The sequence below is a fragment of the Pholis gunnellus genome (assembly GCF_910591455.1).
Source record: "Pholis gunnellus genome assembly, chromosome: 17".
NCBI lineage: Eukaryota > Metazoa > Chordata > Actinopteri > Perciformes > Pholidae > Pholis > Pholis gunnellus.
Window position 1 is genome coordinate 6,116,232 of NC_136544.1, and position 25,894 is coordinate 6,142,125.

The window sequence follows — 25,894 nt, forward strand, 5'->3', positions numbered from 1 at the left end:
TTGTTTTTATTGATGATATATGGTAATGATGATGATGATGGTACAGAACATGGTAATGGTGGTAAAGATAATGGGATGACAAGTAATAAAATGCCCAGAGGCATGATAATAATGGTGGTGATGAACTTTATGACCTCCCCAAACTGTGTAGCTGTTTAATGAGGTCTTCTGGTATTTTGAGATTCCAACAATAACAGTGTGTTGAAATGAAATGAATGAAACTTCTTCTTCTTGGGTTTTTTTTTTACCATGCTAACGGCATTGCTATAGGGATGGCAGGGTCAGCCAGTCCACCACTTTGGTCCAGACTGAAATAGCTCAACAAATATTCAATGGATTGTCATTCAATTTGGTGCAGACATTTAGGGTGTGCAGAGGACGGATCCTAATGTCTTGGGGATCCCATGACTTGTTGGTTTGCATTTGTGGCTTTGAGAGAATCATGTCATCATTGTCACTCACTAGTGGATGGACTGTCCCGAAATTGTGCACACATTCATCTTCCACACAGAGCTAAATGTAGGAACTTCAGTGATCCTCTAACTCTTTATCATCAGGTCAAAGTGTCTTGGTTTGTGACCAAATACCTGCAAAGCTAACGACATTCCCACCAGCCTCACCTGTACTTTGTGTCCAGTGCTAATTAGCAAACGTTAGCATGGTAAAATGATAAACATCAAACCTTATTAACATACGAGCATTGTCATTGTGAGCATGCTAGCATGACATTAGCCTTCAGCGCGAAGTACCTGTGAGGCCAAGTACAGCCTTCACAGTGCAGCTAGCCTTATGTTGTGACGTATAATTCAGATCTTTATTCATGTCTAATGAGCTCCGGGAGCAAACCTCATTTTACTTCATCCGTAGTCAAATCAGATTTCTTTTTATTTGCTCCCACTTTTCTTCAGCGTCAAGCAGTAAAGAAGATGAAAAGACCGAGTGGTGTCCCGTTTGATCAGCTACGTCCTCCCTTCTGACCTTCATCCCGGCTGCGAAAGCGGCCTCGGCGCTAGCCAGGTCTGTGCTCGCTCGCATGCCTACGGGGGAGCGGAGGCCTTCGCTGCGCTTCATGTTCGCAGGTGGCGGGGACGGCAGCTGGGTGTAACAATACATCAATATGGATCCCTTTAAATGTCCTGAAGAGCCCAGAAATAAAACTGCCGAATGGTATTTCAGTTGCTCAGTGTGAATTGATAGAAATGTAACCGATTGTGTTGAATGGGCATGTGATATTGTTTGATGTCAAAAAGGTCCCTGAATTGAATTTAAGCGGCGTGCTGGCTGCTGCGTCGTGCGCTTCTTCTTTTCTCCGGGTTGGTTTTGCAACACTGAATGGCATTGCTGGAAGTTGTCAACTCCTGCATGTACTGTTTACGTCAATGTGCGTGCGTGTGTCAAGCTCCATTCCCTCTGCTGGTTCTGCAGTTGAACTAGTTTAGAGTGACAAGGAGCACCATGTTCTTCTGTTAGTGGAGGGAAGCCGAGCGGATCGGTGGCAGCTCTACTCCCATATTCAGAAAAAAAAGCGAATCCACGGGACTAGTTTGTCTTTTGTAATTGTCCCATCTTCAGTGAACTGTCCACATAGATTTACAAGTAGATACTTTTCACAAAATGCTCTTTTACTGCCACACCAATGGTTCGAACAACATTTGAACATTTCAGGAAAATTCTGTTCCCATAAGTCCTGCAGTGCAGTAAATCACATTTGCAATTTCAGTCCTGCAAAGTTCTGAAATGTGCATTTAAATGCATAAATATAACATCCTGCCTGCGTCCGACGGTGACCAATGCAAGGGATGGGGAGGATGTGTTCAGGCTCTGCTGGCAGTCCCGCCTTCATACTGTACTGCAAGTGTCCACACAGAGTACGCATCGTACATGCTGGAGGTGTATTATTCGTCTCGCGGTATTGTGTATTTGTCGTGTCTGACTCACGCGTCTGTGTACTGTATCGCTAAATGTGTTTGCATGGATGCTGAAGGCCGGGCAGATTGCCCGCTGGTCGGCGTGCAAGGACGAACTGCAGGGTTGTGGGTAAATGCAGACAGACGGACGGAGCGGAGACTAAAGAGTTTGCTGTAATTTAGGAGAACAAGGGAGGGGAGGAGGCAGCATTTACATTCATCACAGGAGCTCGCCTGGCCTCAACTCACATGACGTGAGAGAGAGAGGAGAGCGCCAGAGCAGTTGAGATAAAAAAAAAAAAAAAAATAGAGAGGGAGAGATACAACGAGACAGAATGGGGTTGAGCAAAAAGATCTTTTCTGTGTTTCTTGTTTTCCTTTTTCCCTTTTCTGTTTCTGCTTAACGCAACCCCAGGAATTCTGTTGTGGTGATGAATCTATGAACACGAGCCGTTGGATTTTTCAAAAGACGGCAAACACAATATTCCTGGAATCTGTTTCAAATCATCTCGTCTATGAGCTGCGGCAACACTAAAAACAGAAGAAAAAAAACGTTCGAGACAAAAGGCGCACTTTTATTTGTTTCTATAAAGCATGAACAAATGATGCTATTTCAAAAAGTAATGCGCTCCCAAAACTAAAAGAAAAGAAGACCACAAGGCGGTTTGCTCCTGCGTCTTCATTAAGAAGCGCAAAGGGGAAAACTGATTTCCGCACGAGCATCCATCTATCGACTACATTTACTGCACGGCTGTATTTTTACCTTTCCGATGACCATGATGTGTGGTAGCGCGCACACAGGGTGTTGGGGGTGTTGATGGTGGACCGCTGGCCTGTTTTCCCACCTGGCCTCCGTCTCAGGGGGAAAACCGTGTGCGTTAACGTCTAATCAGTTCAGATGGAAACGGATGGACCCATAGTACGTGCAATTGTGTGCGTTTTGATATATACATTTGTTTTTACATATGTGTGTGTGTTTGGGTGTCTGTGAACACGTACTAGGAGGGTGCAGTGGAGCTTATGTAAGCGTCTTTGTGTGCGAGTGTGTCTGCACTCAGCACAGAGTGTCTAGGTTGAATCATTTTTATACTGTAGGTCAGCAGGAACACTTCTGAACATATTGGTCTGATGTATAGGCTGCTGAGTGTGTGTGTGTGTGTGTGTGTGTGTGTGTGTGTGTGTGTCACAGCATGTGGCTCTGACGAGCGCCAGCTTGGCACAGCACTGGTGAGTAATTGAGCGATCACATTGTGGTCTTCGCTCACGCCTTTCTTCTTCCACATCCCTGCCTCCTTCTCTCTCTCTCTCTCTCTCTCTCTCTCTCTCTCTCTTCTTTACTTATTCTCCTTCTATCCTTCTCTCCGTCTTTCTCTCCCTCCCTCCATTATCCTTATTTCTCCCCCCCCTTCCTTTTTGCTCCCTTCTTCCGTTGATACGGGGCTTGCAACAGTTGCGAGAGACGCAGGAGGCCATGGGTGAGGCTGAGCACGGACAAAGCAAGGGCAAAGAGAAAAAGAACAAAAGGATGAAAATTAGAAAAGAGGTCTGAAGGAGAGATGAAGTGAATTTGAGGACGGAGAAGGAAAAGCATTAGCGAACAGTTAAGGGGAAATATCCACGAGATTAAGTTCAAATGTGCATTTGCGAAGGTAAATGGGAGTTTTGTCTAATTCGTGACCAACGGTTCATTTCATTTGATTATTTGATATGTCAACTTTCATGTACTTTTATGTGATACATATATCAGAGTAATACGCAAATGTGTTTACCGATACGACCGGACGAGCTGGTGACTCACACAGACCGATCCTCCTGCCTCAGACTCCACTTCTTTAAGCTTTTGGGCCGAGAGACACCGAACAAACAGACCTTGAGTCTCCGTGAGTGCGCCGGTGTCTCCCCTCAGGGCCGTACTCAGAGGCAATTGATAATTGTGCTGCGAGGCACGTTAAGGAAACGAATGGAGCCGTCTAATCAGACATTCAGATTGTTGACATTTAAAAGTGCCACGTGAAATGCGCAATGGCATTTTAAAATCAATATATCGCGAATGAATTACTGTGATAAGCTGGAGTAATTAAAGAAATGAGAGGCACGATCAAGACACGTGATTTCTATCGTCTCTAACGTGGCTATTTACTGTGGTAAAAAATTAAAATCTCCATTTGCATCAGAAGACCGGCCTCCCCTTTTCTGGTTTAAGCCATAAAATTGAGTCAAATCTGACCCTGTAGCACAAACAACAAAATCCATTGCAGCGGCTGCCAAAGCCTGTTCAGCGACGGCCTCATTTGTTTTACAGTGATTACACTAATGAAACAAAATGAACGGCGTACCGATTTTAAGGATGTCAAAATACCGCTCGTGCCACCTCTGTGAATGACGCTCTGATCCAGCGTGACTTACAGCGAAGACGAAGCGAAGTCTCGCTCGGTTATGTTCTCACAGGAGCGCACCCGGTGTCGTAAAAAGGCTGCATCTGTAAACGTTTGTGTGGGAAGCAGAGAGACGGAGGTCCACACCTGGACAGATGGAAACGGTCGGAGGGGAAACGGTTGTGTTAGAGGTTAAAAGAGGAGGCAGTCCGGGTGAGGCAGCACGCCTTTTGAGCCTTTCAAGCTGAGTAATTAACCAGAGTCTTGAATTTGTACTTTTCCCATCCATATCTCCTCTCTGGATACACTCTACGCTTCGCGGGGAAAGCACTGACTCATCTCAGCCTATGAATAGATAGAGGTCCGGTCCCTCTCCACCTCTGGATCGGGGCGGGGGCAGGCGGAGATAAGGCTAATAAGGGTCCCGGCAAAGGGCTGGTGGAAGGCTCGCGAGGGGATAACAGGGGAAGATGGTTGTGTGAGGAAGGGAGGAATAGGAGGAGGAGTTGCTTGTAGGTCTAGGTGGTGGTGGTGGTGGTGTAGGGAGAAGTGGAGGGCCAGACTACTTGTGTCTAGAGGGACCAGAGGTAAAGGAGGAGAGGAGAGCAGAGCAGAGAGGGAGGGAAGATGGGGATGGTGCTTATAGTTGCAATGATGAGGAGGGGGGAGGGAGGAGGTGGAGGAGGCTGTGGGTGTGAGGGCATGTCCAGGGGGAGTGAGGAGACGAGAGTGGAGGACCGGGATGCAGGGGAAGGTGTGGCTGGTCGCGTACCCAGGAGGGGACACGGAGTGAGAATGAAGGAAACGAGGCCAAGCGGGAGGAACAGAGAAGGAGGGATGGGAGGGAGAAGACGTCAGAACCGGGGGGGGGGGGGGGGCGGTATGAGTTGTTTTTCGGAACAAGGTTGATTTTTCGCAGCTTTTGCACCACGAAGAAAAGGCATCAACCAATCACGTTGTGCGGAACGGACATATTGGAAACAAACACTGTAACTGTACAACAACACAGAGGCTGCGTAGTCCAAATCGCAAACTTTATTAAACGACAAAGGCAGCTCAGACCAGACCCATTCCTTCCGTTCTTACCTTTCACAATAAAAGCCCCAGACATAATCCCTGCTACACTGAATACTTTTCCTCTGTTTACCAGAGGAAACGTATTTTTTCTCAAAGGAAACTCAATAAAATAGCTTTCAGTAGCTCCGGCTATACATCAATTGATTTCAGACAGACGATAGTGGAGTTGGTCCTCTGCCAGCGTGAATCATTGTTTCATAAGTCGCAAATTTGCATCGCTGCCGGTACGATGAGTATTGATGGGAAATGTTCGCGTTATTTATTCGTCACGCCCCCGGTGTGTAAAGACCTTTTAGTGTGCAAATCCTGTTCTATACTACTGGCTTCTACTGGCATCTTGGGCACGGAGAGACACCAAGGGAGGGATGGGGGTGAGTAGGTAAGAAGGTAAGAAGGAAAGGGAATGAGGAGAGTGTATTCACACCGGGACATCTAGTGTAGGTGCCTCCTGTTAGCTGCCACAGGATTAACCAGACCTCGGCATCAAGCCACATTCATAACAAGATAGAGGACGAAGCATGGAGGGACAGGGCAAAGTACGGATAACATTTTGAACGTGGGAGCGCAAGAGTAAAAGGGTGAAGCCGGGATGGAGGGATGGACTAAATAGAGCAAGGGCACTTCCGGTCCATCATGTCACGTCTTTAAATCACAGCTATCTCATCTCACTTCCAATTATTTCCCTCTCTAAGTACACATTCATTCCAACTGTCTGCATTCGTCTAGTGTATGGGAGCAATCTGTCCACGGTGTAAAGCAATAGAGCAGAGGAGAGAGGCCCGACTGCAGACGGAGAGAGTGAGAGTGAGGGTGAGCTATAGAAAGACAAAGTTATGGAGCGAGTTTAAAAACGGCCACATTCTAAATGGCCGGAGTAAATTGAGACCAACGGGGTTGGAAAATAGGACACATAAATTTAGGACTCGGTATTTTTCACTACCTCTCCCCCCCTCCTTTCTCTCCCTCTCTCTCTCTCTCTCTCTCTCTCTCTCTCCAGAGAACGGGAACACACACACAGTGGGTTGTCACATTTTCTAAACCAGGACAATGAGAAGGTAAGTAGAGACCGGTAGTGGGACATTGCCGTCACAGTAGATCAGGCACTATACCGAGCCGAGCTGCACCAGGAAACCGGTCTTTCAATACATGTGGCTGTATCTTTCTGAACCTACAGGGTTGTTGTTTGTTTTTTAATCCTTAAGATTTTCATGAAATGAAACCCCAGGTTTGAAGCTTTTCATATTTTCGAAACAGCCATTTCATAATCTCCTTATTACACCATCCTGGGTGTCTACTCCTCCATCCTGATTGGCCCATTCATTCCAGACAATGGACACCTACTAAATGTACCGTTTCTCCCGTTGCCAAGTCGTATCTACGGTGCGCTCTATTTACTGGAGTAGTGAACAACCTTTGCATTGTATAAGAACCTTATATAGAGGATGGTACTTACTATTCAAGGTACTAGTAAACCCTCTGGTGTTACCACAGAAACGGAGTTATAGCTTGCGAAGAACTTGAGATTGTGGTTCTGGCCTCCGCGTCGTCCATTAATTCCTGATAATAGACACCTTTTCGTGTATTATCCCAAACATATAGGAGTTATTTTTGTGAACAAGCGTCAGGAATTGAATGTGTTCGACGTCGAGACTGCAATCGTTCATCAAAATGCTTCTAGAAAACAAGATAACGGTCATTTCCTATCTGCGGATCAGTTCTAAACATTGCCAGGTGTAATGGGAGGAGGAGGAGGAGCCACAGTGAGCTGGTAGAGGAAAGGCTGAACTCCTCAAACTCCTCAGCAAGGTAACCAACCCTCACTTGGACTCCGACAGCGCTGTGGTGATGGAAAACTACTCGCATCATGCACGGCAAGAAATCAGATCGGTGTTGGTCGTGACGTGGTGATAAAGGGCAGATTATTGACCGTCTTCTTTACCAAAAACGACGTGGGTTTGTTACGCTGCCAAAGCCTGGGTCCTGAAGCCAGATATATATATTTTCCACCAAAATTAACGCATTTATGCAGGTTTCTTTAACGCAGGAAAACACACTAATAATAGGCGATTATTATCCGACTGCCAGGAGACGAGTATGCTTTTCTGATTGTTTATTGGTATGTCACGTACATCGGGCTGCAAAAACTGGGTTAGAATAGAGTGAAAAGCAGCATGGAGCCCAGTGAAAATGTTGCAGTTGCTACTTATTTTATCATTCAGTCTCTCTTTCAATCTCGGTGGCAATTATTTTGGGATGACGATCACGCGTTGCCTGGATGGAGAGACGGAGAGAACTTCAAAGTGCGTCATATGGCATATTAACGGAAAAGGGCAGAGAGGAAAGTGCCCGGATGTCATGTTTCCATCACTGCTCATCGAATCGGAGCCAATAAACACCCGTTTCAGTCATCGGTGCCAAGAACGAACGCCGATTGTAACCTTACCCATTTGGTGGGTTTTTTTGTTTAGTGGAAAAAGGGGCTTTATGTGTCCACCAGTGTCGCCAAATCAACCAGGACGGCATTCTCATCTTATCTTAGTTTAATTGGAGTGCTGTCCATCGAGATGTGTTATTACCACGCTACACATGAGCTACTGCATTAGCCTAAAGCCTGAAAAACCGCTGCATAAAGACAAAGAGAAACAGAAAAACATAGACATCCCAGCCCTCTATGTGTTCGTGCAGGAGAAGGTAATTTTGTCCTTTTTTTTAAAAAGGAAATTTCCAAGTGAAGTTTTTTTTTTTTTTGGCAATTGAAAATAGCCAGATACGAGAAGGTGCTATTAGACAGAGAGACAGGAGGAAAAATAACCAAACAGAGAAACAGCGGGGAACCAAACCGGACAAAGGGAGCAGCAAATAAAAGGAGAGCGAACACATCCGGGATGAAAGGACCGATCAGAAAGCTGTTACAAGTGGGTTTACTGTGCTTTGCTGGACACGACAAAATCCATGAATGAACCAAACAATTAGGCGAGCGAGATGAGAAAGAGACGGGAACAGAGAGAGAGCGCGAGAGAGAGAGAGAGAGAGAGAGAGAGACAGACAGGAAGAAGAGAGGCACCGAGAGAGACGTCAGGCACAGGAACACTCGCTTTTAATTCTCTTATCGTTTACAAATGCTCCTAATTGCGTCTATGTTTTAGCGAGGACGCGGCGCTGCCAAGTCCAACAGCACATTACATTAATAGAGTACAGGACCTCAGTGATTACTACAACAATAGGTGCTATTGTAGGACATTAATTGGGAATATGAATGCTGGCACATTTAGGCTCAAAGCGCTGGATAAAAAAAACCCTCATGAGGACGTGGAAAACAGGAAGTGAAATGATAAAAGGAATATCTTCCCCCTAAATGTAGGGTGAAGATAAATAAAGAGGGGAACAAGCTTCTTTGGAAAATGAGGTGACGACAATAATTGATCCCCTGAATTCACCCCTGTGCTGTGATCGAATGGTTCAACTGGCTCACTTAACACACACACACACACACACACACACACACACACACACACACACACACACACACACACACACACACACACACACACACACATCCTCCACAACAATTATCCCTAGACACAGTTCAGCACCAATTCTACACTATCAACCAGCCCGTTTCCTCTGAAGAATTAGCACACATTTAACCGCACGCACACACACACACACGCACACAAACACACACACACACACACACACACACACAGTTGTGCATCGGACACAAAATCGCTCAATCTCTTCTCACAAAAGGCTCGAAACACCCACGGGCCCAAAAAGACCACACTGTAAGCGATGAAAAGCCTCAATTATTTGGGCAAAAGTTAATTGATCGCATCCCGCTGTTTTGTTCCTGGAGACGGCTGCCAGTTACACAAAGAGGGTGGCAGTGTGTGAGTGTGTGTGTGTGTGTGTGTGTGTGTGTGTGTGTGTGTGTGAGCGCCTGCGTATGTGTGCACGTGATGACGACGGTGCAGCAGCAGTCAGTCGTGGCTCTAGCTTAGCATCGTGTGTTTAATATTCACACATTAATCGCCCTTGTAACACACGTCTTCCCATATATTTGTAAAAAGAACTACAGCACATGTGTGGGCGTGTATGCTGTGTTTGTGCGTCTGCCTGCATATGTTTGCATGTATGTGATATTCATATGATATTCCCCCCCCCCAGGTCTTCATTTTTTCATTAATTGCCGACAATCCAACGTTTACACCCCGACGCACGAGCGGACGCTATCTCCCTCCTCTAATCTACAGCGCCGGCGGCCTCCGCTGGTAGATTAGCTCGCTGTTGGTATTATGTAGCGGGCCCTGGGGTGATCGGCGACAACTACAGCTATTTGTACCGCTACAAAGCCCGTACCTCCTCGACAAGCCGAGGAGAAAACGTCTCGCCGTGTCTCGATAATGTGAGCATTAGCCAAAGCTTTAGATCACGCCGATTGCTGCAGTCCAACAGACACCGTAGAGGGACGGCGAGCAGGGTGGCGCTGGAAACCACTACAGACAAAAGATTGGCAGCTACGGCCGTGTTGGCTAGGTAACGACGCACACACCCTTAAATTGTTGGATTGTTTCCCTCCTCCTCCTCCTCCTCCTCCTCCTCCTCCTCTATCTTGTCCTCTCTTTCACAGATGCGGGTACAGCTGTGCTCTATCCATCTCTCTCTCCTCCTTCATTCCTCCTCCTCCTTCATTTAGGCCGCTATTTCCCCCGAGCGAAGAGGCAGCTCCTCTTCTTCATGTAACGTTGGCCACGCCGGATGGATGGCGATGCACCTGCTGCTGCACTCGCTGCAAAACACACGCTCCGCGTCACTCTGCCTCCCCCCCCCTCTCTCTCCATCTCTCTCCTCCTTTCCTTTTCTCAGTCGCCGTGCACTCGGTGCACCCGTCCTCTTACTTACCGCTCCAGCCCTCCCTCACTGATCTCACTCATTGATATAGATGTGAGTGCCCTTTGCCTCCATCCATCTCTCTCTCCCCTTCCCCCTTCCTCCTCCTTCCTCTTCATTCCCGGTTAATTCTGGAGCCGCATGGCTTCCTCTTTTCCTTCCCTTCATCTATTCAACTCTCTCACTCTCAAGCTCGTGCGCACGTTCACTTCTCCTCTTCGCCGGCAGCAACTACAGATAGCCACCTACCACTGGCAAGCTGCATGCACCGATGCAACCGCAGTGGCAGCTGTAGACCCACGAGAGTAGCGCTGAGCTGCTGCTGCAGCTCCGTCCCCGAGAGGAAGGGCTCGAAAAAACACCCAGTTTTGTCCTCGTTACAGATGTCAGAAGACTCGGCGAGTCCTAAGGCCGACTGAGAGACGGATGCTGCAACTGTTGTTTTTAAGTCTTGGGTTACGATGCTGCGCTTAGCTTCGAGTTTCCTTACCTCAAAAACCGAGCAACGCTACTCGTACACACTACAGAGGGTATGTTTTATGGAATTATCTTGCTCCCCCAAAATTATTTTCCTACAGTCTAAATGCCGTATTCTCCGCCCTCTGTGTCGCTCCCTGTTATCATCCTTCCTTGGCTGTGCAATGAAAAAGGAGGGGCTGTCTTGCCAACGGTAATAGCAGCATTTGGCCTTCAGTTTTGACGGTGCACGCGCGTGTGTGTGTGTGTGTGTGCATTTGTGTGTGTGACAGAGCGGGGCAGTAAGATAAACACCTCATATAGCGATCCCACTTCCCGATCTTTGTCAGTCCATTTCCTTCGGACGCTCACTCACGATAACAAAAAGAGAAGAACCAAAACACATACCAATTTTTCTTAAGCTCTATAACTCGACCTTTCCTTCTATCTCCCACAATTACTCTCTATCGCTTTTTTTCGTCCATCTCTGCTGTCCATACGGAAGAAAAGTTCCCTCCTCACTCGTTCTCACCCCTCTTCATTTCTCTTTATCTCCCTGAATGTCCCGCTCACTTCCAGAGACACTTTGCCTCCCTTCTCCCCTCCCTTCGCCTTTTCCTTCCAGGCTGAACGGTGTCAAACTCGGTCTCCTCTCCTGCTGTTGACTCAGCCCTTGTCCTCTGCGCTTATCTGTCCATCACCTCTTCAGGCAGCCGCGTCTGAGCCCCCTGCCTGGATCTGGCAACAAAAAAAACCTTGAAACCCCTCTGCTTCACTCACAGTAGGATTTCTTCCACCCGATCTCATCCTCACTATCTCAATTTCTCCACTTTCCACCTTGTCTCTCTCTCTCTCTCTCTCTCTCTCCCCCTCTCTCCCTCCCCCTGATCCCTCTCTATCGTATTTTCGCCACTCCATTGTCTCAGCCCATTAGGCAGACACAAATCCGTTTTGGAGACTGAGCCTTAGCGCGGCCCCGTCCTCGCTCTCCTGGGCCCCGGTGCAGCCAGGAGGAAGCTCTCAGGAGAGGCGGACTCTGGCTTGTGGCCGGGGAAATCCAATTAAACCGTTGCCCCAAAACGCTGCTCGTTTTCTGCCGCCTGGTGCACTTAGGACACGAGTGCTTAATGAACGATGCTGTCCCTGCACACACACACACACACACACACACACACACATACAGTCCCGTGCATTCCTTAACCACCCACCCCACTGCGTCCAGATTAACCTCCTCCTCCTCCTCCTACATACCCGAAGCTTCCCATGCAATTAGACGCAGAAAGACATTTTTCACATGCATTGTAGCCGAGGAGGGAGTGCTCGAGAGGAGTTATGTTAGTAGACATACGGTTAGTGGGGTTAGGGGTTAAAGACAATTTCAACCGCAGTTCAGGGGGGCCGGTATATCCGCAGAAGGTGCGTGCGTTAGGCTGTGAGCAAACGTGTGTACTGTACAGAGGTTTCTTGAATGTGTGCTCGGAAGAGTGCCGGTTTAAACGAGGGGGGGGGGGGCGGTTCCCTGCTATTTCCTCTCCTTAGTGCTCTAATGAGAAGGAACAGAGGGAAGAGCTGCAGCGGTGGCCGCTGGCCTTGCCGTGTCACTGTGACTCGCGTCTCCGCTGGCACAAAGACCTGTTGACACCGGTGGGAGGGGGGGGGGGGGGGGGGGTCAGCGGACAAACCGGAGGACGACGAGAGGGACAGGGATGGCTGAGATAAGACCGAGGCTCTGTACGGGGGGGGGAATCAAGCAAGTTCCCCGACAGCAGAAGCAAATGTCAGTACTTTAATAAAGGTTTTTCCGCTTTCCCCGCACGAAAAGGCACATTAAATTGAGCTTTTCCCATATCATCTAATGCAGCTGCGTTTATGCACCAAGCACCAAATGAATGAGATGATTTTGTGGAATGGGGTCCAAGTCTAGATCCCAGGCGGGCACAGATAAAGCAGCAGCAGATTGCTTTATCCCATTAGGCAAGGCCTAGTAAATAGGCAGAGATCTAGCGCTCTGTTCTGGTGAAATCTCCAGCTGATCCTGGCACTGGCATCAGCACTGTTGGCAGTTCGTCTTTCAAGTCAGACGCCCCAGCCTACCCCGCCTGTCTGCCTGCTGTCTGTCTGCCTGCACCCAGAGTTTGTACCGATGCAGAAGGGGATGAGAGGAGTTGCAGCCAAATCAGCTCCGCCTCCCTGTTGTTGTTTTAGGTAATTTTCATATGAAGAGGACAATGGGTTCAAGTTATGAAGGGCACATCAAAAGCGCATTGTCTCGCTTTCAAGCGTTGTGTCTCTCAACCTGTAACAGGTTTTGTTTGTTTTTGGCTGTCAGCACAAAGTAGAGCCCTGCTGAATCTAACAAGTAGACCCATTTCAGACACAATGAGGGAGTAAATAAAAGATGAGAAATAACAAGACAGCATGTGGAAGACAGAACACCGATAACATTTACAAAAAACAAACAGCAGTAGTTTAGGCTGCGTAGACACGGCTAGTCTTTAAAAATATCTTTCTTTGAAGAAAAATGGTGACGTAATCTCGCGAGTGACAGACGCACGGCCGAGATTGACAGCAGTGCAGCCAATCGAAATGCAGAGATCTAAGTTCAGAGACCGGCATGACGTCACGTCTTACGGTGTAACAAGTAGGTCTGCTGAACTTCCAAATAACAAGACTAAACAATTAAATTAGGGTTGTATCAAGTGTGCTTTGGCGTTTTAAACATGAATCATTGATCAGTGCAGGCCGACACTTTCATATTCACCGTTTCCAAGGTTGAGGCCCTCTTTATATTTGAACACTCAAACCACCCACGCATACTTAGTCGCACAATTACTCTAAACGGGGACATTTTGGGGGCTTTTACATAACCGGAACGGTTTGAAAACGAGCACAATTTTACTGGAGAAGCCCTCCCGAGGGTCCTACCTTGGCAGCCATGATCATGGAGGAGCCCCCGCGCACTCCGAGGATGGGGATGTGGGTCTGGGCTGAAATGAAGTCGAGGATCTGGGCGATGGCCTCCTGGTCGGTGTCGTCGCCGAACACCACGCCCTGCAGCCAGTGCTCCGTCATGAGGTCACAGATGCTCTTGATGATGCTCTTAGGGTCCGTCTCATTCATGGTCAGCACCTCCACGTTGGGCGCCATGTGGAGGAAGTCGTCCTTCTCGCGGGCGCCGGCCAGCGCCACCTCGCTGGAGTTGCCCACCAGGACGACGGCGATGCTGAGGCCGCGCAGGATGTTGGGCAGGGCCATGTGGTGGGGAGGGGGCTGGGGGATGGGCACGTAGTGGCCGCCGCCGCCGCCTCCCCCGCCGCCTGCGCCGCCCTTCTCTCTCCGCGAGTGGCAGGCCGGCGGCAGGTGGAGGAGGCAGAGCAGCAGGAGGAGAAGGGAGAGGCGGTGAGAGGCGGCGGTGTGGCAGCGGAGCGACGGAGGAGGGGGTGGATGCAGGGGCCGTACCCGCCTCTCTTGCCCCTGGGCGACCGAGGAGGAGGTGGAGGAGGCCCCTGCTTGGCCGCGAGGCGAAGAGGGGCCGCGGCAGACAGGCATGGTGGAGAAGTGGGAGAGCAATACCTGGAGAGATGGAGATACAGAGAAAGGACGGGTAGGCAGAGATTTAGATAAAGGGAGAAGAAAAAAGAAGGGGAAAAAAGAGAAGGAGATAGAGGTTAACATAGCACCATGCAACATTGATCGAATAAAGTGAATCGCCGAGAGGCTACATGCAACATATGAATCAGTGCATATCAATGTCAGGCCACAGAAATGGGGCATTCAGGGGAGATCACTAAGAGGGATGAGAGAAGAGGTCACACTTGACACACATAAATAGTTCATAAACACACACACACAGATACACGCTGCGGTGGCGTACAGTTTACGTATAATCTCACGCGGATCAATAATTCATGTGGAATGTCCTGAAGCAGCATTATGGTATGTATTATGGAGGATTTAAACCCTGCCTCCAGATGAGATGCTGGGGTCTTGACAAGGGGGAGGACGGCAGAGAGGAGCGAGGCAGGGAAGGAGGGAAGAGAGGAGCGAGTGGTGCGAGGAATGCAAACGAGAGAGTGAGAGAGAGAGAGAGAGAGAGAGAGAGAGAGAGAGAGAGAGAGAGAGAGAGAGAGAGAGAGGGCAGAAGGACGAAAAGATGGCTCCACGCCAAACTCCACCGACTGACAGACTGTCCGGAGCAAGATGAGTGACACGCCGAGATGCACACAAACTTGACGGGACGCCGAAATTGATTAAGTGACTGACAGCAGCGGCGCTCGTAAGAAACTCGCCAACACTCTGATATGATACCCGCCCTCCCTCCCTCCCTCCCTCACCCCTGCTGGCCTAGTTTAGCGCTCGCAGCCGCTTCTCCGTCCCTCCATCCTTCCACCTCCCTCCCACGTTCTACTTGACCATATCCATCTCCCCCCCCCCCTTCCCCGTGCTTATTTATAGAGCTTTTCATTAACGGGGATGCAGAGGGAGAGGAGAGGAAGGGCCGCGTGTGGGGCGGTGAAAGAGGGAGAGGGGAAATTAGCGAGATCCAAGAGATGACGGCAGCAAGGTGGGACGGTTAACAACGCCAGCTGGAGACAAAGGAGGGAAAAAAAACGCTTTCTGAGAGAGAGAGAGACGCGTTGTGTGTTCTCTGTATGTTTACATCCGAGTGTGTGGGAGGGCTTGTGTCCTCTCCAGTTGTATCTGCATATAGTCGGTGTAGGTGTACAGTCGGTGGGAATATTGTGGGCAGAGATGGGACGTTGGGGGGGGGGGGGGGGTAGTCGCTCATGAAGTTGTTCTGAGTGGTGTATTGTGTGTGTGCACGTCTCTAACAAGGCAGATGGAAGGTACAAAGAAGAACAAAAAAACACCAAAACAATAACCGCTCCGCCAAGCTGACAGCTAATAAGACAGGAAATGACAGAGAGAGAGAAAGAAGCGAGCACGGAGATGGAGAGGGGGATAAAGCGACGCGCGTGCAGAGATGACAGAACAACTTCTTTAGGGGAAAACTAATTGCTGGAGGTTCGTCAGCTCTAATTACAGGTCCCTGTGTTAATAGTCAATTGCACACCACTCTCCAGGAAGGATGGAGAGGTGGGAGGGATGATAAGAGGCACGACGAGACAGAGAGGGGAGGAGGGAGTGGGAGGAAACCAGAGAGAGACGGAGAGTGTAAAACCAAGGTCCTCCTTGGTGAGACGCCAGGACAGATGAGAGAAGGCGAAGCGAGAGAGAGCGAGAGGGAGAGAGGAGGAGGAGAGGAGGAACGGGAGGACAGAGAGAGAGAGAGAGAGAGACAGATGCCCTCTTTGAATCTGGACTTCTCTGGCAGCACTCTGTTTCCATGGCAACAATTAAAATAGGCCTACATGCGCACACGTACAGAGTTGATGGACACGGAGATACACACGCCGGCGTACACACACACTACACAGTAAGCGTTGATCATGTAAATGCTGTGATGTAGTCCGGCGCTCTGCTGTGCATCCTTAAAGAGGGTTCACTCCACACAGCCAGTCCTCTCACACACAGATTAGCACAGAGACCTCCGACACACACACACACACACACACACACAGCCGAGACACAAGATTATATTAGCGCGACGCACTGTGTAACTCCAATGATCATTCGGAGAGACGAGGCTATTAAAAAAAGTCCCATAGTGAGTCAAAGCACGTCTCATAAAGAAACACAAAAAGACGCGCGTCAGACTGCAGATTGCGCGAGTGAGGTTATGACACTAAATGACCCCGTTCCCCCCGTCAGCCAGCCCGCGCGTCTCACCCACCATTTGCTCTATTTGCCACACCAGCGCACACAGCAGCCATATCAGTGACACATGGGTGGACCGCAGATCGCAGATCGCCTCTACCAGCCCAACACCCCGAGGTCCAAACCCCCCGCCACACACACACACACACACACACACACTCCTGCTTTTTCCATTGACTTAGCTTTGCTTAAGTGTGTGTGTGTGTGTGTGTGTGTGTGTGTGTGTCTTTTGATGTACTTTTATTTTGTTATCATAGCTGTTACAATTTTATATTGTATTTCTCCCTTATATATACCTGCTGTTTTTAGTCTTTAAATTAGTTATATATGTATATACACACAAACGTATTTATCTGTAAATCACACAGGATTTATTTTTTTTTATGTCTGTGAAGGAAACTATAAAAATCGTAGAAGAAAAATGTAAGTTTGTCGGCACTTTGTTGATCACAAACAAACTCCTGTAATTCTGATTTATGTTACAAACATACAAGACATTTGATAACATTTGTGTTGTCAAGATACTAAATCATTACAAGACTCGTGTGTAGATTATTTGATCAACAGTAAAAAGGACTCAACTATCTGATTGATTGATTCATCATTTCAAAGTTTCTTTGAGCAAAATGGCAAAAACATTTCACTGGTTCCAGCTTTTCGAATGTAACTTTTGTCTCGTCTTCTGACACCTTTATGACAGTAAGCCGAGTGTCTTTGGGACTTGGACCGTTTCAAAATGACTCTCTCACTCAGCGGTCTGGCAACAACAGCAAAACAACCCACCAGTTGTCATCAGATTCAAATATTGCTAAATCGTGACTGGCGCATGGAAGTACATCATCTTTCTGGAACCGAGCGGTGAGAAGAGCAGCTCAGATATTAAACACCAGCACGGACATCTCTCGTGTAAATAAAAACTAAAAACAAAGTGTTCTGACTGTGGTAACAAATTGTGTGTTCACGTCGGACGTCACCACTCATTGTAAAATGATTGAGAAAATGTGTTTTCGGGGCCTTTAAGACGCCTTTAAGACGTCGCCGTATACAACTCATTGCCAGTTTTTCCTGCTAAACAAACCAACCCCGTGTTTTCTCGTGAAGGATAAGAAGCCACGTTTACATGCAGACGCAGAAAACCCCGTTTTGTAATCGTATCGCCTGGCTATGATTGCTTCTGCCGCTGTGCAGATGCAAGATGTAAGAACACAGTGTTTCAGGTTAGTTACCCACCCCAACCAAACAAAACCAGGTACTAAGTGGGCCCCGAATGGACAATAAACGGATTAATAGTCATTAATGAACGTCAAGGCCGACATGGCTCGTACTGCTGTAGTGGAAGGTTGATGGAGCCTGGGGTGTGAGGCATGACGCAGATATTACGGCTCTGTAATTGGCTCCACTCTCTCTCCGATTCTTTTTTTTTTTTTTGTCAGCTATAAATCATACAATTAAAACTAGCGGGGAGTCCACAGCGGATCTCTGCATGTGTCAAATGTAGACCAGCTATTAAGAGAGCAGGTCACGAAGTGGGCCTGTGTGGAACGAACACTGGCTGCAGACACGCACACACACACACACATAATCAGGAAAATTGGCTTTCCAGTCAATCAAAACATGTAACACAGGTGAACAAACGCGACTGAACAGCACTATCTTCCAATCGCAACATATTCTGCTCTCACAGCAATAAATCCACACAGGACGGGAAGCATTTATGCCAAGAACAGTTTGTGCGCTTGTGGGCAGCATAAATGTGTGTGTGTGTGTGTGTGTGTGTGCAGTTGATGAATTCGGTTTGAAAGGTTGTGAACAGCGCTAGCAGTGGCTTGCTCTCCCTAATGCATTTTTAAAAGTGACATTTATGTTTTTTTGTTCCAATGAAAGCCAGCAGAGAAATGTAACCTCGGCGCTACTCTTTTGGCGGGAGACGTCTTTGATTTGAACTTGATTCCGACGGTGGACGGAACCTGACAAATATTTTTTTTAAATGTCAGCCGGTGGTAGGATGCCTCCCCCCCAAAGGATGTGACCTAGGGCCACACCTTGGGGTCGCCTCGGGGTCACCGCGCCTCTTGCGCTGATGGCGGGAGGAGTCAGCTGGATGCTGGAAGTTTCGCCGCCGACGATGACACAAAAAGCCGGCCGGATATGTGTGAACTCATCACGAAGCTCTCCCGATAAATATTCATGGAGCCCATCTCTGCAGCCTGCTGTGGAGGTGGAAGGTGGCGTGTGAGTGTGTGATTATGTGTTTGGACCTGTGTCTGTACATGATGTTCTGAAGCAGCCACTTCACCAGCCCCCACACGCGAGCAAGGCCGGCGCCGGCTTCGCAATCACATGCTCCGCCGAGGCCCCGGGACCAATCCGCCGGCACAGTGGTGTCTATTTCCAGAAAAGATGGGGACGTTGAGGGCGCCCGTCGCTCCCCTCCTCCCAGAGTACCCCCTCTTCCTTTCTTTTTTTTTTTTTACGCTATTTATCTCTTTCTGCCTCCGTTTTATCATTCTGTCTCTTCGAACAATGCTTCCTCTCAATTCTCCCACTTATCGCTCCCTTGCGCTCGCACTCTCCCGTCGCCCTCTTCTCATTATGTGGTAAGTGTCAGGTTGGTCGATGGTGTTATTTGCATGAAAACCGGAGGACAAAAAAAGCCACTGGCAATTTTTCACATTTATTGCCCGGTTTTGATATTTAAGAGGACGGAGGAAGATGGCACGGAAGAGACAAACCTCTCTTTGTCTCTCTGGATGACTTCAAACAGTCTGCGGCGCAAGTACATCATCTCAGCCGCCAAGTCGGGCGTGCTGCCGCGGCTTCATTTCTCCTTTTAATTGAAATGAGAGCGTCGTGTCACGTAGCAGAAGCAGCAGCGGCGGAACAAGTGAGTCTGAAAAATGGCCCCCGCTACGTCACTCGAGGCTACTTACGAGTCTAGGTGCTTTGGTCGGGTGCTGGCTCGTCCCTCCACTGTTGGAAATGAACAGATGAGGAGGATAGAACTTCTAATGGGCGTCTTTCGGCGCTCTGCAGGGAGGAAGACTGTAAATAGTGTTTGTGGCAGACGTAATCTGAGGTTGTTGACTTGTTTGGCAATGCGTTGCGCGTTTCTTTGGTGTTTTTTCGAGGGCTAAACTCGGCCTGACAGGTGATGAAAGAAAACGTTACCTGGACAACTGGACAACCTCTTTGGCCACACAGCAGCGCGACAAGGGGGGGGGGGGGCTGATCTCACACACACAACCTGTGGCACCGTATTGGGGGGGGGGGGGGGGGGGCAGACCACACAGGGCTTCATCTGAAACACTTGTTGTTGCCTTCGAGACTCCTCAGAACTTGTTTGTCGGCTTATTTCTCTTTTTGTAGTTTGAAAATGGTCATGTAATGTGATTCATATTCAGAGAACGAATATGTGGACTGTGAGCTGTAGATCAGACACGCACAGCGTTGTTATATAAGGAATAATTATGGCAGGAGGAAAGCAGCAGCGGGGGGGGGGGGGGGCACAGTCACTTTCTGTGCATAAGGTCTATGATTACGCCTCTGCACACTTTTCCCACTTTATTTATAAGTCCAGCGTGTGTGTGTGTGTGTGTGTGTGTGTGTGTGTGTGTGTTGCAGCTCTCTCTGCCCGTCCGTAGCATCCACGGTGAGCAGGAAGAGTCCTGGGTGAGCCGCGCTACCTTAAAGACACTTTGTCCTTTGACAAGATGTGCGTGATGCTAAGAGAGACACTCTTAGCTGCCGCCCTGGTGAGAGAGTCCTGCTCAAACACTCGTCGATACCATCAACAGGTCTATATCGGTTTTCCAATTCAGCCTGGCAGAAGAACGAAATGCGCTCCGGGCATCATCTGGAACAAACTATTGATCTATAATTATTTCCCTCTTTATATTCATGCATATATGTGCACTAGTTTATCTTTTACATCAGTTTGAATGTTATATTTCTACGAGGATGTACTTATATATGTATAAATGTATATTAAAGAGCAGTGTTATGCAGGGATTTGCATTTGCTTAAAATGATTCCATGAGAATGTTTATTTGAGTGGCAACATGTCAGGAGGTGATGAGGCACCAGAGCAGTATAGACAAAACAATATTAAATGCGTCATAATTCCAAAAATGTACAAGAAGTTGGTTAGGAATGGACTTCATATGACAGGCTGAATTTGATCCGTACTCTTTGGCACAAAGCCCAAGTGTTAGCGGTGGTAACGGTAAGCCCTGAGACCAATCGTGCTGCCAATTAACATACGGCGCAAAGTGTCCGTCCTTCAAGAATTCATAAAGTTATAGAGCATCATAAAATCCCAGCCGGCCTCCAGCCATGTCAACGCTAAACCAAAAGGCCCAAATCAACAAGGCCAGATGCTGGAAGTCGTGGGTCTGTAATAGCCACAACGCCGCACGGACCCGCTGCCAAAAGCAGCTCCCAGCTCCTGGCAGTGTCCGGGGGCCACGGAGCTGCCCGGCCAGCTCCCACAAGACACATCACAGTTTCCCGTGGAAGAGTAAGGCATCACCAGAGCTAAATTTGCCCGGGCAGACGCAGTCCCCGTGTGAAGCGTTCTCTCGTCGTTGCCTGAGAGGTGGCAGCTGTTGGGCGGGTTATTAAACCGCCTGCAGCTGTCTGAGGCAGTGCTGGTCCTGCAGCTGTGGAAGTCAGACACGCACGGTCAACTCGCTCGTCTGCACACTTCCATCGAGCCAGAGGTCACAGCGGAGTGAAAATACAGTTTCCGTCCAGTCTCAGGTGGTGTGTGTGTGTGTGTGTGTGTGTGTGTTTGTTGCGAACCATTTTCCATCAGCTTTTTTTATTTTTGCATATCAAGTCCATGGACACAAAGACACTCGCACACCTCGGCCTGACAAATGTGTTTTGACAACATTCGGGGAGATAAGCGCTTGGTCTCTAGGATCTCTCCCAGGGACACGTTTCTATTTACACCTACTCCGCCTCGCAGAGGAGACGCTTAATCTTCTCCATGATTTGTGGCTCCAGCTCCGAACCCCCCCCCCCCCACCCCTCCCTCTCCACTCTGTTCTTTTCCTCTTCCATCTTAACTTCTCTTTGTGCTCTCCTGCTTCCCTTCCGCCTCGTCTCATCTCCTCGCCCTTTCCCTCTCTCCTCATCTGCCTTCGCATCAGCATTAGTGCTCCGCTCCATGTGTCATTGCGAAAGACCTTTACCGGGGGAGTGTTTGCACGCGTGGCGTTATGCGGCACGCTCCATTGTCTGCCGAGAGGTAAAGCTAGGGACGGGACGAGCACGGCGCATTGAGTGACCCTCATGCCAATAACAGCGCTGTAATCACTTTAAATGTGTTTTATTGTCAGCTTTTCACAGATTAGAGCCGCAATAATCTGTCCTCCTCTATCCATCTCATTCCGAGCTGTTATTTTTGGCACCGGGATTCTGCCTTTTTGGATTAGTAGGTGTGGAAGTGGTTTTCCTTTTTCTTTTTTTTTCCCTTTTCTTTGTGGGGCCGAGTGCGTTTGTGTACTAGTGAGAAACAACAAGGTTGAATAGCAAGGTGTCCGCACCGCTCCACTGTTGTGGGCTGGGGAAATAATCTCGAGTGGATGCTGTGTTTAAAAGCAGACACTGAAATACGGAGTGGCGGCAGTGGAAATCGACATTTCATGGGTACGCTTGGACCCAAGCCCTGAAATATGCTTGCGCAAGAACATGGCCTAATCCGCTACTGTACTTTGTCTGCCAGCACAATACACACATCCCAGCAAAGAGGACAATGAGCGCGACGTGCGTATACAGCAAAACTGAATCAATTCTAAGGGACTTTTACACTAAAGGCGTCATTTTTGCTCGATCCGCATCAAGTTAAAGTGTCGTCCATCTTCTAATTTCTAGAGCATCAAAAGTAATAAGGGAACGTTACGTAACTCACCCACCCATAATCTCTTACAGACCCCTCTAAGTCATACCACCTCTGCAAACACACTGTAGCAAAGCCATCTCCTCCCTCTTCCCCTCCGAGGCTGAATATTGACTGATGACTTTCATTCCCAGCTATCAATTCTGTTGCTAATTTTACACATTTCAATTAATTCCAGGTATTCTTGCACGGGACCTGCTATGATTAGAAGCTGCCGGAGGATGGATTCCGCCACGCTGCCATTTTCACTATGAGCGCCCCACAACGCACACTCAGAAAGAGGCTGCGCGTGCATCTCCGGCTTGTTTCTTTTCGGGTGTCGTGTTTTTTCGCATGGTCATCACTATTTTCTTGCAGACGTAAGGCTGTCACGTCTCTCTCTCAGTCTCTCTCTAGCAGTCGTCCCGGGCTGGCGTGCCAAGCGCCTCTCTCTCCGCTGCGGGATGATGATGATGAGGCTCCCCACAGGGATGACATCTACGAGCGTCTCTCCGACGGATGTCCCCCCCCACCCCCCGGGATTTAATCCCACCCAACGCTCAGCCCGAAGAGAGAGAGAGAGCGAGAGAGACCCGCGCCCATGGAGGATAACGGCAGCACCACGCGCAGACACGGACAGACGGCCGGGTTTGCCAGGCAGCAGCCAATGAGATGGAAGTAGACAGGAACAGGTGAAAACACCTAAGCATGGGCGGCACCAGAGTACAACTGGTGTGCACGAAGCCAACACTTCTAATCCGGTAACAGTGCATGTTCTCTTTGAGCTGATAATACACCAGAGCCCGGGATAAAAGCAGCTTTTCAAGGCATCTGTTGGAAAGAAGTACCTCTTCATCTCCCGTCCATAACAAGGTCAGCGCCAGCGGTCAGCCGCGCAATGACAACCTTGCAGCTGGTAGTAATTCAACGTCTTGCTCAAGGACAACCTCTCTACAGGTCAGACACTCGGCGAGGGCCTGCTTTTAAAGGACATCACAGTTCCCCGCCGTGGCTTTAAGATGCTGGTGGGCGGGTGAAATATAGTTTAGTACACAATCGTCACAGAACATCGATGGAGATAAAGCGGTGAGGCGTGAAGACGGTCAGAAACGCGGCAGATACATGTCGAAAATGCCTGCAAGATGCACTGAGATTCTTTTTTATTGTAAAATGTAATCTTTTTAATATTGATCCACAGCCTTTTACACAATCAAAACCTCAAAACGCAATAACATCGGATAGCAAATAAAACCATCAGAACATTTGCATCTGAAATGCAGACGTATAAATAAAAGCCTGCACTTGAACTACCTTTTCAAGCAGTTCAGCGATGTGCAAACAGTTCCCTCATAAATATTCATGGCTGCACACACATAATACAACCCCAATGGTGGTCCTGACTACGGGGAGCACGTGTAAGAGATGATTTGACTCCAGCTCAGGTCAGGAGACCTCCAGAGCCTCGCTGCGCCCGTCGCAGTCAGCGGAGGGAACCGCTCCAGCACCTTCAATTAGCGGGCCTTTATCATTCATGAGGTTGTTTGTGCAAAGCTGTGAGATTGAATTTCCAGTTAGTCCGTCCTCCCTGCTCGCGCCTGCCGATGTAACGTTAAAAGGGGGAGGCAGACGCGGCGGCGGCCCGGCAGTTGATTCGAGGCCGGGCTCGCTGGGACGGTGTCAGTTGTGCTCGCGAGACGCGCAGAGGTCATGAATTAGCAACGGGGCCCCTTGAAGGAGACACGCTGTTAGGCTTCAACCTGGTGGAGTCTTTTAAGACTCACTGTTTTAAATACACTCATAGAGCTGGGATTGTATTCATTTCTATTTGACAGTACAGCGCCGCCGTTTGTCGCTGCCTTTTTGACAGCGAAGAGCAGAGCTGCTCCCTCTCCTGTTGCAGGTCCCGTCTTTCGTGAATAGCCGGAGCCATTTTCACTGTTCGTCTCATACGCATCCAGTGTGACCAGTGGACACAAGCTTTCTCTCGTTACCATCGTAGCACCGACGGCCCTCTCAGGATCATCCTAACCCGACAACAACATATTCCACTTCATGTGACATAACCAAAGGAGTGGTAGTGTGTGGTAAACAGGGCCCACTGGCCTAGTAGCTTTGTGTTTCGGTCCCTTCTGGCTGTTTTGTGTGATATAATGGTGTTGACCCCAGCGGCGCCGGGTCCGTCCATATTGAGTTATTACATTTATGCAACCGCTAAGCTCCGCAACTATTCGCCAGCGAAGTCGAGCCTTCAGTTCGCTGTGCGCGCTGTGGACATTCCGGATTTCTGGTGGAAAACGGAGCAACAAGCGGGAGGAAGACGGAGAGAGGAGGAGTCAAGAGGAGGGGGGGGGGGGGGGGGAGAAGCGCGCCCTGTATATTTTATTCAGTGGCGGCAGAGTACAATTCATAATCAGGGCCGACTGATTCACAGTTTTAATTAAAAAGTAGCCTCATAGCGCCGGTGGTAACATCTTGATTTATGGAGACCCGACCACAGGCTCCCATCCACTAGAAAGAGTGAGTCCACCGGCGGAGGAGGAGGAGGCGGCGCGGGGGGGGGGGGGGGGGGGGGGGGGACGCTGACACTCATGAGGAGGGGAAGTGTCTCGTTTCTCACAGCGTGGTGGTTGACACTGTGGGCGTGCAACTCGAGTGTGTCGGAGGGTGTGTGCGTGACAAGCATAAGTGCCCGTCTGTCTACGCTCAAGCCCGACCTATACATCGACGAGGCCGATTACGCCGGTCGATTTCAGTGACGGAGACGCGCCGAAACGACACGGATGTCGGATAGTCGTCCCGATACCGACGCAGCTGGTTCGGGACGATCTGGTTTGGGACACCCATTATTTGAATCGATAGCAATAATTCAGTGCATTTACACCGATATATGTGTTACATTTAGTCTTACAGGGTTAGGAAAACAACGTTCACGTCAAACCTGAGAGAACGATCCCAGTCACTCTGCATCTGGCTTTTTGAGTGCTTAGTCCCACTATACACGTTTCACCTCAAACATCCAGTATCGGCCCAAACTGCATGTACGTGAGCAGCGGCACTTCATGATGGAGGCCTCTGAACTGGTGTACTGAAAATCAACAATATTAAAGATAGCATAGGGTGAAGATAGATGGGCGGCGGGTATAGATATTGGCTCTGGAATAAAAAAGCCTTTTGGAAAATGGCCAGCGCAGCAATTTAAGCCATGGCTGATGGAATTTGCTTTGGTTCTGACAGTAATGTTAAGTTTATGTCAGCCCCACCATTTAAATCACCGCCATAACAGAATCACTTGATACAGAGAGATTTTAATTAAAAAACTGTTTGTGAGAAAGGGGAGATAAATGCAGGGAGAGCATGACAGCAAAGAAGGACAGAGAGAGGGAGAGAGAGAGAGAGAGAGAGAGAGAGGGAGAGAGAGAGAGAGAGAGAGAGAGAGAGAGAGAGAGAGAGAGAGAGAGAGAGAGGGAGAGAGAGAGAGAGAGAACAGGGAAAGAGTGATTACAGGAGTGAGATAAGTGAAAAGTAAGAGC

General features: G+C 48.8%; 1 protein-coding gene across 1 annotated transcript in view; it reads right to left on the bottom strand.

Moving 5' to 3' along the window:
• The window catches only part of grin2ba (glutamate receptor, ionotropic, N-methyl D-aspartate 2B-a), a gene marked incomplete at both ends in the record, with an annotated part of 93,321 nt that overhangs the window by 60,013 nt on the left and 7,414 nt on the right, over positions 1-25,894 (bottom strand). Inside the window, one exon of the mRNA XM_079178419.1 lies at positions 13,631-14,278. Coding sequence (XP_079034545.1) covers positions 13,631-14,278 — 648 coding nt within the window. The remainder of the gene's footprint in view (positions 1-13,630; positions 14,279-25,894) is intronic.